Source organism: Eutrema salsugineum, unplaced genomic scaffold (assembly GCF_000478725.1).
Source record: "Eutrema salsugineum unplaced genomic scaffold, Eutsalg1_0 scaffold_6, whole genome shotgun sequence".
NCBI classification, from domain to species: Eukaryota; Viridiplantae; Streptophyta; class Magnoliopsida; order Brassicales; family Brassicaceae; genus Eutrema; species Eutrema salsugineum.
In genome coordinates, this window is record NW_006256547.1 from 12,647,000 (window position 1) to 12,663,392 (window position 16,393).

General features: G+C 42.2%; 1 protein-coding gene across 1 annotated transcript; it reads left to right on the forward strand.

Moving 5' to 3' along the window:
- The first annotated feature begins 7,193 nt into the window (after window positions 1–7,193).
- Window positions 7,194–7,712, forward strand: LOC112083503. The gene has a single exon (XM_024151532.1). The coding sequence runs from the start codon at window positions 7,194–7,196 to the stop codon at window positions 7,710–7,712; it is 519 nt and encodes a 172-aa protein (XP_024007300.1).
- Window positions 7,713–16,393: the final 8,681 nt, after the last annotated feature.

Consider the following 16,393-nt stretch of genomic DNA (forward strand, 5'->3'; position numbering starts at 1 on the left):
GCCAGTAGAACCCTTGATTCTGCACAAGAGAAATATGCTACCACTGAGAAGGAAATGTTGGCAATAGTCTTTGCTTTTGATAAATTCAGAAGCTACCTGGTGGGATCAAAAGTCATTGTATATACTGATCATGCAGCCCTCAGGTATATGATGACCAAGAAAGATGCCAAGCCTAGATTATTGAGATGGGTTCTCTTACTTCAAGAGTTTGATATGGAAGTACAAGAAAAGAAGGGTATAGAGAATGGAGCTGCAGACCACCTCTCTAGGTTAAGAGTAGACTCTGAAGTCCCTCTTAATGACAGTCTTCCTGAGGAATCATTGATGGTGCTCAACTCTTATTTGGAGTTTGAAGAAGTGGATAGCATCCAAGAGAAGAGAATGCCCTGGTTTCCTGAAATTGTGAACTTTCTTGCTTGTGGAGTGGAACCACCTGAACTTGATGCTTACCACAGAAAGAAGTTCTTCAGAGATGTGCAAAGATACCATTGGGATGAACCCTACCTGTATGTCCTGAACAAAGATCAGATGTATAGAAGGTGTCTTGCTGAGGAGGAGATGCAACCTGTATTGCAAGAGTGTCATGGTTCAGCTTTTGGGGGTCACATGGGAGCGTTCAAGACTGTGGCCAAGGTTCTTCAGAGTGGGTTTTGGTGGCCCACAATGTTCAAGGATGCTCAGATGGTTGTTTCAGCATGTGATGCCTGTCAGAGGCATGGGAACATTTCAAAGAGGAGTGAGATGCCTCAAAATCCAATACTAGAGGTTGAAATCTTTGATTGCTGGGGAGTGGACTTTATGGGGCCTTTCATCTCATCTTATGGGAATCAATACATACTAGTGGCTGTGGACTATGTGTCCAAGTGGGTTGACGCTATTGCTTACCCTACCAATGATTCCAAGGTAGTGGTCAAGTTGTTCAAGAACATTATCTTCCCAAGATTTGGAGTATCCAGGGTTGTTATTTCTGATGGAGGATCTCATTTTGTGAACAAGACCTTGGAGGGATTGCTGAAGAAACATGGAGTGAAACATAAGGTAGCTACCCCTTATCATCCTCAAACTAGTGGCCAGGTTGAAGTGTCTAATAGACAGATTAAGGCCATTCTTGAGAGGACTGTTAGCTCAAGTAGAAAAGATTGGAGCAAAAGACTGGATGATGCATTGTGGGCTTATAGAACAGCCTTTAAGACTCCAATTGGGACATCTCCTTTCAATCTGCTATATGGGAAGAGCTACCACCTTCCTGTTGAGCTGGAGTACAAGGCTTTATGGGCTGTGAAGCTGCTGAACTTTGATTTCAAGACAGCTCAAGAGAAAAGGATCATTCAACTCCATGAACTTGAAGAGATCAGGCTGGGGGCTTTTGAGAGCTCCAAGATTTATAAAGAAAAGACCAAGGCTCTTCATGATCAAAAGATTCTGAAATAGGAATTCAAGGAAGGTGATCTGTTGTTGCTGTTCAACTCTAGGCTTAAGTTGTTTCTTGGAAAACATAAGTCTAGATGGTCTGGTCCCTTTAAGGGTCTTGAGGTCAGGCCATATGGAGCTGTTGTGTTAGAGGGCAAGGATGGTCAAGAGTTTGTGGTCAATGGGCAAAGGATCAAGCACTACCTAGTTTCACAAAGGAAGGAGGAAGCTACATCAGCTCCCCTCCTTGATCCACCACCAGCCTGTTGAGCAGGTTTCCAAAGTCAAACTTAGAGACTTTAAACAAAGTGCTCTTGGGAGACACCCCAAGCTTATCCTTGTACATAGTTCTTTTGATTTCTTTTCTTTCTTTCTTTTTATGTTTTAGAACTTTTTGATGGGTTTTGTGAGTTGATCTCAGGTTTCAGGTGACATTTGGAGGCCATGGCTCGGGTCAAAGTAGAATGGAGCATGTGAGAAGGCTGAGAGAAGTGTTTAAGGCCTGAAAACTTGAAGGATGCCTGTGTGCTACCTGGGCGTGCGGCTCAGTCAGGCCATGGACCAACCCGCATGCAAGCTTGCAATTTAGTCCTACTCGGGTCTGCGGGTTACTCACCTGGCAGCAAGAGATTTTAGCAAGAAATTGCTAAGTTTCAAATCGTGCGAGTTGGGCCTGCAAGTTGGTTGCACGTGAGACCAGGCCACACTGAGGTTCGCAAAATACACCGGCCTGGTGCTGCGAGACAGTGCAAAAGCTGACCAAGTCGCACAGGAGGAAAATAGGCCGAGACGCCTTAGTACCAGAGCCTGCGAGATGGGCGTGCAGCTCAGCAAAGGAGAGGACCAGGCCGCACTAATACTCGCAATATACATCGGCCTGGGTGTGCGAGAAGAACCAAGAGTAGCCAGGCCGCACACCAGGAGAAAGAAGCTGTGGCGTCTAAGTGTAAAAACGTGCGACCTGGTCCTGCGAGTTAGATGCAAGATGGGCGTGCGGCTCGGCCACGGGAGTTCCAGCCCGCACAAGGAGAGAAAGGAGTCCTGTCAACGAGGAAAGGACAGGTCAAAGCCTTGACTGGTCAAAATGGATCTATTGACCACCCGTCCAAAGGCTGAACCTAGTCCCACACTCTCTCTTCCTCACCAAAACCACGAGTTTGCTCTCTTACCTCATTTCTCTCCACTGTTTTCATCATAACTCTCTCATTTCTCCACAAAATTCGTTGATTCAAAGTGCTCTGAGCTCGTTTTTGAGTTGTTAACATCATCCTGATAGCATTTTGAACTCGTTTGCATCATAATCCCAAGGTATTCACCCTGTTGGAATTCATCTTTTTCCATGTTCTTAAGTGGTGATTTTTGAACTTCAAAGAGTAGAATCGATTTTGATAGGTTGTTTTAGACCTTTGGATTATTTTTATAAATGCTAGGGTGCTAGATAGTCATGGAAAACAGAGCACTTTCTTGGTGATTCATTGTTCTTGAGTTTTGAAAATTGTTGCAAGTTAATTCATGAAAAATTGATTTTTCTTGGAAAAGAAATGAACTTGTTTCCTGCTGAGTCCCTGCTTTGCACTCTTGTTTTTGCATTGCTATGAACTCATTGGACTGATGCTTAGCTTGAGAAACTTGTTCATGTGCTTTGGAAATCGATTCTTGCAACAATATTTTTCAAAATTTTGGAGAATGAAACTTGATCTTGTGCTCATCTTGTTTTTGAGAAATTTATTGGCAGATGACTGAAAGAATCAACTCTCTAGCCAAGAAGAAGGGCACTGCATCCAAGGACAAGGGTTTGGTCTCAGGGTCTTCACAGCCAAAAGGAAAAGGCCAAGGCACCAAGAAAATCACAAAGCAAGGGAAAGGTGAACAAGCGCCGAAAAGGACAAGGCATGAAGAAAAAGCATTGGTGGTTGCTTCTGGTTCCAAGAAGAAAGGGAAACAATTGGCTGTGGTATCTGATGATGAACAGACTGAGAGTGGCTCAAGCAGCTCAGCTGGAGGTTCCCAAGGCACCATTGAAGATGCATCAAAGAGGATCAAGAAAACTGAACCAGAAACACCTGATTATCTGGCCAAGTTTCAACAGATGGGGATCCAGCAAGGGAGGTTCCCTGATGTGGACTTTCTGAAGAAGATTGGCATCTATGAAGATGTCAAAACTTTGCTTGGGAACATGAGCATTGAATCACTTTTGGAGATGAGAGAGACCGCATATGAAGAGGAGTCTCAAGAGTTATTAGCTTCTTTTGATGCTTTTATGTACTACCCAAGAGATTCAAGGATTCTTCAAGGGGATGGTCTTGGATACATGGAGTTTACTGTGAAAGGAAAGGACTACACAGTGTCATTCAGGGAATTGAATGAGATATTTGGGTTTTCTGCGCCTAAAAACGTTCCTCTCTCCAACCAGATTGGTCTTAGAAAGGAAGATATTCAGGCTCTATGGAGATCAATAGATTCTGGGAAGTACACAGCTGGAGCAGCTAAGTCCTCTTGGATAAGGAATCCAGTGCTGAGATATGTCCACAAGATCCTCTCTCACAGCTTCTTCTTCAAACTTGATGTTGGGAGAGTTCATAAGAGTGATCTGAATCTCCTTGGTGTGGGGCTGAAACAGTTGATGCCAACTCATGAAGATGGGAAGCCCTATGAAGGATATGCTTACAAACCTTGCCTTGCCTCTCAATTAGCAAGGTCTTTGATGTTCTACAAAAAGAGCATTTGGGGTTCAACAAAGAAGGATGCAAAGCTGGCCCATGGATGGGTTGTAACAAAGATCTTGAATGCAAAGGGGTATAGGTTCAAGGAGAACAAGGCAAGGTTTGACCTGATTAATGAAGCCTATTTGTGTAAGATCGGTTTCCTTCCAGGAAGAGTTGGAGCCAAGCTGGTTTACAACTTCAAGTCTTTCATTGATGAGCCAGTCCAAACTCTCCTGCCCAATCCCTCCATCACCACAGTCCAAGTAAAGAGGAAAATTCACTTCTACTTGCTGAAGGAAGAGCAGTAAAATGTCCAAACTGATCCCCCAATCCAGATGCTTGGTGACACAAAAGCGTAGCGTCATGAACTACAATCTGATCCAGATGCTTGGTGACACGAAAGTGTTCATCAGGTATCAGATCTAGTTTGGGAGAGCAAAACAAACATAGAAGTGGAAACCTACCTATGGGCGATTTGTGAATTAGGACGAGTCTTAACCATAATGCATCTCTTCTCTTCCAGGGCCAGAGTGGAAACCTACTGGTCAGGGTTGAGAGAGATAGTTGTCTATGATCACGACAGTGGCGTATTCATACGTCCGTGACTCCAGTACGAAAAATTTAAGCTAAGATCTTACAAAATTTCCTCTCTAGCAATGTTTTGAATCGTTCGTACCCCTGAGAAAACTTCCCTGAACCCCAACGCTTTCTTTTCCATTGATTTACACGGATTTTCTTTAAAGCTTTAGTTCAATATTGTCTTTCCTTTTTAGTTCATTTTCATTTTAGCAATTAGATATCCGTTTTTCGCATTTTTAGTTATTTTCGTTAAGTTTAGTTATTACGCCATTAAATTCCCGTATTCTCTTTTAATATTTCGTTTTTACATTTTAAACACACTACCAAACCCCACAAAACCGTTTTTGTTCTAGACTTCCTTACTTTAACTTATTTCAAAGGCTTTTTGCAGGAAAAGATCCTCCTTCCCTGTGGATTCGATCCCTAAGTACTACAATTGATCAGCTGTGCACTTGCGGCTATTGATTTCAATTAGGGTAAAACTTGACAACCCTCGACACCACACATCAAGTCACCACCATCACCATTACCGGTCATCGCATGTGTATTGATTACAGGAAGCTTAATTCAGCATCTAGAAAGGATCATTTCCCATTGCCATTTATAGATCAGATGCTTGAGAGATTAGCTAACCATCCCTACCTCTATTTTCTTGATGGGTACTCGGGTTTCTTCCAAAATAGATCCCCGAGACCAAGAGAAAACGACATTCACTTGCCCCTACAGCACATATGCATATAGACGCATGCCTTTCGGTTTATGTAATGCTCTTGCTACCTTCCAAAGGTGCATGATGCACATATTTTCTGACCTTATTGAAGAGAAGGTGGAGGTCTTTATGGATGATTTCTATGTCTATGGTTCCTCCTTCTTGGATTGTCTTGCTAATTTGTCAAAGGTCTTGAAAAGGTGTGAGGAGCATAGGCTGGTCTTAAACTGGGAGAAGTGCCACTTCATGGTACATGAGGGCATTGTGCCCGGTTATAAAGTCTCTGAGGCTGGTAAAGAGGTCGACAAGGCCAAAGTGGAGGTTATGGTGAACTTGGAGCCTCCCCACTCGGTCAAGGGAATCAGGAGTTTCTTAAGGCATGCCAACTTCTATAGAAGGTTTATCAAAGACTTTTCTAAGATAGCTTGGCCACTAACAAGGCTGCTTTGCAAGAAGGTTGCGTTTGTATTTGATGAGGAGTGCATGGAGGCCTTCTTAAAGATCAAACAAGCCTTTGTTAGTGCACCAATAGTCCAGGCACCAGATTGGACATTGCCCTTTGAAGTGATGCCAAATGCTTCAGATTTCGCTGTGGGAGCAGTTTTGGGCCAAAAGAAAGACAAGAAACTGCATGTTATTTACTATGCAAGCAGGACCTTGGACTCTACTCAAGAGAAATATGTAACAAGGTAAAAGGAGATGCTGGCTATTGTGTTCGCATTTGACAAGTTCAGAAGTTATATTGTGGGTTCAAAGGTTGTTGTGTACACAGATCATGCAGCTTTGAGGTATCTAATGACTAAAAAGGATGCCAAGCCAAGGCTCTTAAGGTGGGTTCTGCTCTTACAAGAATTCAACATGGAGGTGCAAGATAAGAAAGGCATTGAGAATGGAGCTGCCAATCATCTCTCACGGTTAAGGGTGGACTCACATATGCCCCTAGATGATTCTTTACCTGAGGAGCATCTAATGGTGATCAGGTCCTACTTGGAGGTTGAACAAGCTAAGACAATCAGTGAGAGGAGTCTTCCATGGTTTCCTGATCTTGTTAATTACCTCTCATAAAGTTTAGAGCCACGTGAAATGGATTCTTATCAAAGGAAAAAGTTCTTTAAAGATGTGAGGAGATACCATTGGGATGAGCCAGATCTTTATGTGCTCAACAAGGATCATCTTTATAGAAGGTGTTTGGCTCAAGAAGAGGTTCAACCTGTGTTGCAAGAGTGTCACGGTTCTGCTTATGTAGGACACTTAGGAGCTTTCAATACAGTGGCCAAGGTGCTACAATGCGGTTTTTGTTGGCTTACAATGTTCAGAGATGCTCAGGGTGTTGTGTCAAGCTGTGATCAATGTCAAAGACAGGGCAACATCTCCAAGAGAAGTGAAATGCCCCAAAATCCCATCTTGGAAGTGGAACTCTTTGACTGTTGGGGTATTGACTTCATGGGTCCTTTTGTGAGCTTATATGGGAACCAGTACATCCTTGTATCGGTTAATTATGTCTCTAAGTGGGTGGAGGAAATTGCTTGCCCAACCAATGATTCAAAAGTTCTTTAAGAGTGTTATGTTCCCCAGGTTTGGTGTCCCTAGAGTGGTGATCAGTGATGGAGGTAGCCACTTCATTTACAAAACCTTGGAAGGGCTGTTGAGGAAACATGGAGTCAAGCACAAGGTAGCAAGTCCTTATCACCCTTAGACCAGTGGTCAAGTGGAGATTTCTAATAGGCAAATCAAGGCCATTTTGGAGAGAACAGTGAGCAACTCACGAAAGGATTGGAGCAAGAAGTTAGATGATGCTCTTTGGGCCTAGGACTGCTTTCAAGACACCTATTGGCACATCTCCCTTCAACCTTCTCTATGGAAAGAGCTGCCACTTACCAGTAGATCTTGAGTACAAAGCTCTCTGGGCTGTTAAAATGTTGAATTTTGACATTAAAACAGCTCAAGAGAAGAGGGTGATTCAGTTACATGAGCTAGAGGAGATAAGACTTAATGTTTTTGAGAGTGAAAGGATTTACAAAGAAAAGACCAAGATCTTGCATGATCAGAAGATCCTTAAGAGAGAGTTCAAGGTGGGAGACCTTGTTCTCTTATTTAACTCTAAGCTCAAGCTCTTTCCTGGTAAGTTAAGGTCAAGATGGTCAGGACCATTCAGAGTTTTAGAGGTTAGAAGCTCTGGAGCATTGGTCTTGGAAGGAAAGGATGGCAAGGGTTTTGTTGTGAATGGACAAAGAGTCAAGCATTACCTGGTTTCAGAGAAGAGAGAGGAAGCTTCTACAGTTCCTCTTGATGATCCACCAACCTGTTAAACAGGTTTTCAAAGTCAAACTTAGTGACATCAAACAAAGTGCTCTTGGGCGACACCCCAAGCTTATCCTTGTACATAGTTCTTTTAATCTTTTCTCTTCTTTCTTTTTTATGTTTTAGGATGTTTTGATGGGTTTTGTGAAGGGTTCTCAGGTCCCAGGTGATAACACCGTATTTTGACCACTTTTTCTATGTTTTTAATTGCTTTCAAGTACTTTTATTACGTTTTTCTAGTATTTGTAGTTCCAAGACTCTTTTCAGGTAACTTAGGTTTTAAAAGCTTAACAAAATGGATAGAAAACCAGATTTCAGCTCAAAGTCAAACCGTCAGAAGTTCACCCCTGATTGAAGCCTTCTCACCGTCTGATCCAGCTCAAATTTGGAGACCTTAAAGATGCAAGTATCAGCTTTCCAGTGCAATTTACAGCTTGGCAATCCAACGGTTCAATCAAAAGATACGCGAAGAGCAAGATGTCCCGTAAACCAGCCGGCAAGCACTTCCACCCGCGGCCAACAAGCGATTTCCCGCGGTCAGGAGCATCCCGACCGCGGCAAACCACTCATTCCCCGCGGTCAGAGCACTCCTGACCGCAGCCATCAACCTCTGAGCCCAAAAAGCCCATTTCTGAAGCCCACATTTGGAGAAACCCTAAGTGACGTTCAGAGAGGTCTTGAGCACTATAAATACATGTCTTAGGAACCCTAAATCGTGCAACCTATCACCACCGAAATATTTACTTCATATTCTTATTGTTTTTGCTTTAGCTTTTAGGGAGAGAGAGATTTGTTCTCTTGAACCCTTGTTCTTTCTTTTTCAATTTCGGTTTCTATTTTACTTCTTAATATTATGTCTTTGATTTCGTTCATTATGTCTGAGTAGTTTTATTGTTGGGATTAAGGGATTTTCGATGGGGATTTATATGTTCGATGAGGATTCCATGAGCTTTTGAGCCGAATCTTAGAACTTTTTCTTCTGAATTCGTTTTTACTGCATGAGAGTAGCGTCATGAACTACAATCTGATCTAGATGCTTGGTGACAAGAAAGTGTTCATCAGGTATCAGATCTAGTTTGGGAGAGCAAAACAAACTTGGGAGTGAAGGAGACCAACTCCTGCTTCAAGACCTTTGCTATATGAGTATGCGAGTTAGAGAGCAAAAGAACCTGAACCACACGTATGTTCGCGGTAAAGACCGAGAAGGGATTGCGGCTTAATCTACAATGTTTTAACTCGCAAGATCTTGCTCCCAGACTTGTGCGAGTCGGGTGTGCGACTTGGAGCTGAACAAGACCAACTCACACACATATCTTCTCTAGAATTTGTCTTGGTTGCGCGAGTTGAAGAGGAGAAGACCTGAACAGCACACATGTTCGTTGAATCGTCCGAGACAGGCATGCGGCTGAGGCTGAAGGAGTTTAGGCACACAAAGCTAGTTTCATGGGTGTGTGACTCAGGCCTGCGAGATGGGAAACACTTGACCAAGTCGCACACTTAGCACATTACCCATTTGAAGCCGTGTCAGTACCCAGTTTTTCCTGGGTTGACCTGGTCCGAGCTACTTACTATATTTATGTTTTAGGCTTTTTTCCAAGACTTAACGTTTATTCTCCCTAATTTCTTTGCCTCTTTTGTGAAAGACTCCTTTGAAGAAAAACATCTGTTTTTGAGAGTTTGAATCAAGAGAAATCAAAGACCTTTTGTGTGTTTAAATCTGCAATCTATCTTATATATCTTCTCCATCATCATTTCCATCCATTAATCATGCCAATCTACTATACTTGCAAAGGTTTAAGAGAGATTAGTATGATTAGTGAGTAGTCTCCTTAATGAGGTTCTAGATATGTAGGTTAGGGTGCTAAAGTGCTAGATTAGGAGTGCTTAGAGCTAGATTCATGCTTTCATTTCTCTAAATAGCTGGTGTCTATGCTAGATCCTTGCACATCACTTGGGATCTATAATCTGGGTTTTTCATGCACCAAAAGTGTTTGATGAAATTCCTGAAAGAGCTATATTAGAGGTTTATACTTTAATGCCATGATATACCCTTTATGCTGCAACAGCTAAGGGATTGATAACCCCTCATTTAGAGCTTAAAAACCTCTAGTTATCAGTCTGCAACTTGACCAAGATAAATGGAGACTCGATCTACTAACCTTTCTTAGGGTTTTGCAGAAAAGAAAATGTGTGCCTTCCATGGAAACGGCGCCAAAAACTTGATGTCGCGTGAGGGTGTGTGTCAAGTTTTACCCTAAATGAAATCAATAGCCGCAAGTGCACAGCTGATCGACTGTAGTACTTAGGGATCAAATCCACAGGGAAGGAGGATCTGTCCTGCAAAAGCCTTCAAAAGAAATATAAAGTAAGGAAGTGTAGAACCAGGCAATTTTTGTAGGGGTTTTGGTGGTGTGATAGACAAGACTTTTTAGGTCTTAGGGCTATCAATCCCCTTGTCAAAGTAGCACAAAAGAGGTTGTCAATCCAAGAATGTGGTGATAGACAGTAAGCTATGTGATCAGTTTCTCAATTCAAGTAAACATGTGAGGTTTTGATAGATTAATGACAACTAAAAACTTAGAACAAGATTAATGACTAAAGAAGTGATCAAACAAGAACTAGGCAAATGACAAGTGATGTGAATATGAAATGATGGGGGCATGAGATTCTAGACATGATAGTTGGCTAGGGTGCTTTGGTGCTAAACAAGGAATGCTAATGACAATGATGAGACATGATTCAAATGAGTAAGAACTCTAATCTGGATTAATCCTCTCATGAAGGTATTAACCCCTACACTAATCCATTTTCAAACCAAATCATCATTTGTGAAATATGAATCAGTGAGCATTAATAAACAGTTCTAAAAGATCATTCAAGCAAACAACAATACATCATCATGCAGCAAATGCTTAAACCTCTAATACAGCTCTTTCAGGAATTTCATCAAACACTTTTGGTGCATGAAATTCCCAGAATCTAGATCTCAAGTGATGTGCAAGGATCCTAGAGAACAGATGTTTAGAGAGATGAATCAATGAATCTAGCCCTAAGCACTCCTAATCTAACACTTTAGCACCCTAACCTACACATCTAGAACCTAATTAAGGTTACTACTCACTAATCATAATAATCTCTCTTAAACCTTTGCAAGTTGAGAAGATTGGCATGATTAATGATGAGAAATGGAGATGGAGAAGATGGATAATGATGGATTTGCAGCTTTAAACACAGAGATCTCTCAAGCTCTCTTGATTAAACCCTTAAAAATCGATGTTACTCTTCTTAAAAGGAGTCTTTTCACCAAACAGGCAAGAAAACAAAAGGTATAAAGCTTAGGTCTCTAAAAACAAACCGGGTCAGCCCAGAACAAACCGGGTCAGCCCAGAACAAACCGGGTCCTGACCCAGCTTTAGTGGATAAAGTGACGAGTGTGCGAGTTGGTCAGGAGTCTCCTAAGTTGATAACTAAGATTTTTCAGGTCTTAGATGGGTTATCAATCCCCTTGTCAAAGTATTATAAGGGGTGTCAATCCATATGTGTGGTAATTAGGCACTAGTTTATGTAATAAGCTCTTAAGTCAAGTGATCAAAGATAAGTTTTGGTGTGAACAAAGTAACAAGAAAGCATAAAACAAGAAACAAGCAAGCTATGATTAATGAACTAAACAAATCAAGCAAGCTAAATAAGATGGTGGTGATTAAGCAAATGATAAAAGATAAACCTCTAGATGTGATCATTGATTAGGGTGCTTTCAATGCAACTAATGATGCTAAACAACAATGCAACACTTGCTACTCTTTAGTCTAGGCTTCTTAATCAGATTAATTCATTCCCATGACAATAATCCCTTTGCAAATCACTTAATCAAGTCTAACAACCATTAGATATAATCAAGCAATCAGCAAGCATAATGCATCAAGCCTAATAAGTGACCAAACAATCTCTCAACCAAGAAGACTGAATCTTATACAGAAAGACATAGCAAGCAATCACATGATCTCTAATCCAATCAACTTAGAGTTTAAAGCTAGATTAATCCTCTCATGAAGGTATTAATCTCTATACTAATCCATTTTCAAACCAAATTCCCATTTGTGAAATATGAACTAGTAAGCATTAAGAATCAACTCTAATATGTCATTTATGCAATTAACAAACATTCCCATGGCATTAATGCATAAACCCTTAGTTAGCTTTCATTCAGGCATTTCATCAAACACTTTTGGTGCATGAAAAACCCAGATTCTAGACCCAAGTGATGTGCAAGGATCTAGCATTAGGGTCAGCTAACTAAGGAAAAGAGAAGAGAATATAAGCTTAAACAATCATTAATCTACATCTAAGCACCCTAATCTACACACCTAGAAGTTTAAAAGATGACTACTCAGTAATCATGAAGAACACATCTAATCTTTTGCAAGAGATGATGTTAATCATGATTAGAAGCATAAATGAGATGATGAGATGATAAGAAACAGCTTTGGAATGATCAAATCCCTTCAGATATCTCTTAATCAAAAACGTTTTTACACTAAAAAGGAAAGAAAACTAGAGAGAAAACTAAGTAGAAGATAAGATTTTTAGGGTTCTCTCCAAAAAGCTATATATACTAAGTGCTAATGGACCGGGTCAGCCCATGACAAACTGGGTACTGACCCGGCTCAGTTGGGTCTGGTGGCTGGTGTGCGACATGGTCAGGTGCTTCCCAAGTCGCAGGCCCAAGTCGTACAGCTATAGAAGCAGCCTTGTGCGCCATAAATCCCTCAGCCTCAGCCGCATGCTTATCTAGGTGTAAACAGCGAATGTTTGTGCTGCTCAGGCTTCCTTCTCTTGAAATCGCACAACCAGGACGCATTATGGAGATAATACGTGTGCGAGATGGTCAATTCCTTGCCCAAGTCTCATGCCCAAGTCGGTGTAATTTGCGAACACATGTGCTAGATGGTTCCACTTCATGTCCAACTCGCAGGTCTATCTCGCACAGCATTGTGGACTTACTCAAATTTGATTCTAGAAGTCTCTACCTTTCTCAGAGTCTCCTAACACTCATCTCTAAAGTCTCAACTTGTTTCCAGAGCGTTGAACATTCATGGGTGCGAGTTAATCAAGTCGCAGCACCATATCGCACAACCTAAGCCTTCTCGGACCACTTTGTATTGAGGGGAAAGTACCTTCCTTGATATGGCTCCAAATGGCATGATTTCAATTGAATTGGAAAGACAACTCAAATATCTCGAACTTTGGTGAAGGGTTTGGGTTCAGGTGACTTCTTAAAAGGCTCCGTTCCACCGGTTCTTTGAGGCGCATCGCGGAAGACCTGCTCGGGCCGCGAGACATGTGTTCCTTCCGATGGCAATATCTCCCAGTTCACGGCTCCAAATTGTACGATTATAAGTGTTCCAGAAACTAGACTCATTCTTCTTGATTATTGATGAAGACACTGGAGGATGAATCGCATTTCAAGTCCTTCGTCCCACGCGATTAAAGTGAGGGTTTTGTCTGCACCAAACCATCTGTCCGAGTTGCTGTACACAGGTGAGGGTTCCTCCATTATCCCAGCTCCAAGTTACTCCCAAAAGTCTCCAAATGATCTGAGAACACTCCAAAAATGCGGACACTCTAGGACCTAATGCAATTCCTAACTAAAGACAAAAGCAAAGACAAATATATGTAAAAGTACCTAAATGTAGGCATGAGACTCAATATTTGGACAAAAATGCAATCCTAAACATGACAAAATATGAGTATATCATAAGTTGCATGCCCAAGTCGCACAGGTGAAGATGCAGTCTTGTGAGCCTTGAGTCCCTTGCTCCCAGCCGCATGTCCATCTAGGTGTGTTTTGCGAGTCTTTGTGCGATTCAGTCCTCTTCTTCTTCAACTCGCATGACCAAGACGAAATCTGGGGAGGATATGTGTGCGACTTGGTCTCCATGTAATCCCAAGTCGAATGCTCAAGTCGATGTAGATTGCGAGTCTTCATGCGGTTTAGTTCTAAGCTCGGCCAACTCGCATGCTCAAGTCGCACGGTTGTGGACTTAGCATTTTTCTTGCTCGGGAACCTCAGACCTTACCCAGTGGCACCTTACTCGCACATCTCAACATGCAGCTCAACTCCCAGGCATTAATCTCCAGGCATTGCGATTTAACCAAGTCGCAAGACCATCTCGCAGGCTTTAGGTCTCCTTGGACCACTTCACATTCGTGGGAGAGTAACTCCCAAGCTACTGGTTCCAACTTCAGTGGACAAAAGACTCAGAAATCTTCAACTTTGGTGAAGGGCTCGAGCTCAGGTGACGTCGTCAAGGGCTCCGTTCCGCCAGTTCTTTGACGCGCATTGCTTTGGTCTTTTATCAGCTCCGGGACATGCACTACTTCCGATTGCCGTAACTTTCAGCTCACTACTCCAAATAGGACGATCTCAAGTGTTCCGGAAACTATATGTGTTCCTCTTGATTCTTGATGAAGACACCGGAGGTGGAATCTGATAGACAAGACTTTTTAGGTCTCAGGGCTATCAATCCCCTTGTCAAAGTAGCATAGAAGAGGTTGTCAATCCAAGAATGTGGTGATAGACACTAAGCTATGTGATCAGTTTCTCAATTCAAGTAAACAAGTGAGGTTTTGATTGATTAATGACAAGTAAAAACTTAAACAAGATTAATGACTAAAGAAGTGATCAAACAAGAACTAAGCTAATGACAAGTGATGAGAATGTATGTATGATGATGAGAAAGGTCTTAGACATGATAGTGGATTAGGGTGCCTTTAGTGATAAACTAATGAGCTAATGAACCATATGATCAAGCAAACCATTCAACTTAAACATCATTAATTAAGTTAATCCTCTCATGAAGGTATCAACTTCTATGCCAAAACAGTTTCTAACCTAATCATCATTAGTGAAACATAGATTAACAAGCATTAAGAATCAGTTTAATCTGTCATTTAAGCATATAAACAATCATTCCCATGATGAATAACACTTAAACCTCTAACACCCTTGGTTCAGGCATTCAATAAAACACTTTTGGTGCATGAAATGCCCAGAATCTAGACCACATATGATTTGTATGGATCTAGCATTAAGAACAGGTTGTAGAGAATGGAATATGCATGATCTGACCCCTAAGCTCACTAATCTAGCACTTATGCACCCTAATCTACATATCTAAGACCTTAATATGGAGATTACTCACTAATCATGATCAACACACTAGATCTTTTGCAAGATGTGTTGTTAATCATGATTAGAAGTGTGATTTGATGATGAGAAATGATAAAACGAGATGGAAAACACTCTTCAAATTGATATTAAACTCAAAACAAGGTCTTAAACAATAGTTCTTTTCACCAAAAAGGAAAAGGAGACTAAACATAAGATAAGGTTCTCTCCAAATTAGGTCTAAAAAGTATTTATAGTAGTCTTGGACGAACCGGGTCAGCCCGGAACAAACCGGGAACTGACCCGGCTTTGGTGGGTAAAGAAGAAGTTTGCCACGGTCTAGCAGGTTTTGGTCAAGCCGTGGCAAGTGACCGTGTCAAGTCCTGTGTCTCTTGTTCTTGGATGAATCATGGTGCCACGGGCTCCCTCTGTTCGTGATGCATGGCCGTGTCAAACGCCGAAGGAACGCATAAAGTTGCCACGGCTAAGTCTAAAACTGTGGCGTGAATACCGTGTCAAATGCCGAGAGATTGCATCAAGTGCCACGTTCAAGTCCAGAGTCGTGATGCGTGGCCGTGTCAGGTTCCGAATGTCTGAAGGATCACAAGTGCTGTCTTGCCACGGTCAAGTGTAGACCGTGGCATTACCCCGTGGCAATTTCCGAATGCTAGTAAAATCCTTCCGCGGCCAAGTGTTACCTTGCCACGGTCCAGTGTAGACCGTGGCGTGAAGACCGTGTCAAACCCCGAAGAACTGCAATCAAGTGCCACGGTTAGATGAGGACCGTGGCATTCCACCGTGCCATCTTTCCCTTGGCATAATTTCAAGGCCTTAATAAGGGTTATCAATCTCGCAGACTTCAGGGATCCTCGGACCACTTCACATTCAGGGAAGCGTAACTTCTAGGGTACTGGTCCGAATGGTGTGATTCCAGTTTCATTGGATAGAAGACTCAGACATCTTCAACTTTGGTGAAGGAACCTTCCGTGCTTGGGAAGTGGAAGGTTTCCTGGAGGGCTCATCTTCGAAGTGCATTGACATGATCAGAAAGAGGCTTCTAGATATGTGTCCATTCCGGAAACGTTATCTTCTTGCTCATAGCTCCGAATTGAATGATATCAGACGTTCTAGAAAAAGAACTCAAATATCTCGGATTCTGATGAAGGCTCTGTAAACTGAATCGGTCTGGAAGTGCACCGTCCTTCGCATTCTTCGGAGCTCATCGGGTCGGTCCAAAACGGCAGCGAGACAGGACTTCCTTCCGATGAGCTTAACTCTCTTCTCACGCCTCCAAATCCTATGATTCAACCTGATCTGGAACCATGATCCAATCTTCTCCAACTTTGATGAAGCACCCGACAGCTGAATCGGACCGGAAGGTTCCCCGGACAGGCGATTTCGGGAATGTGTCTGTACCCGGGAATTTTGGCCGAGAAATTTAACCAGCCGGTACGCGTTTTGGTCGAGGAATCCACCCGCAGTACATGCAAATTGCAGAGAAAAACCTTCCTGCGGTATGTG

What these genes read in the sequence shown, in the direction of transcription:
- LOC112083503 (XM_024151532.1), top strand. Translation starts at nt 7,194, where the DNA reads ATGATGCTCTTTGGGCCTAGGACTGCTTTCAAGACACCTATTGGCACA.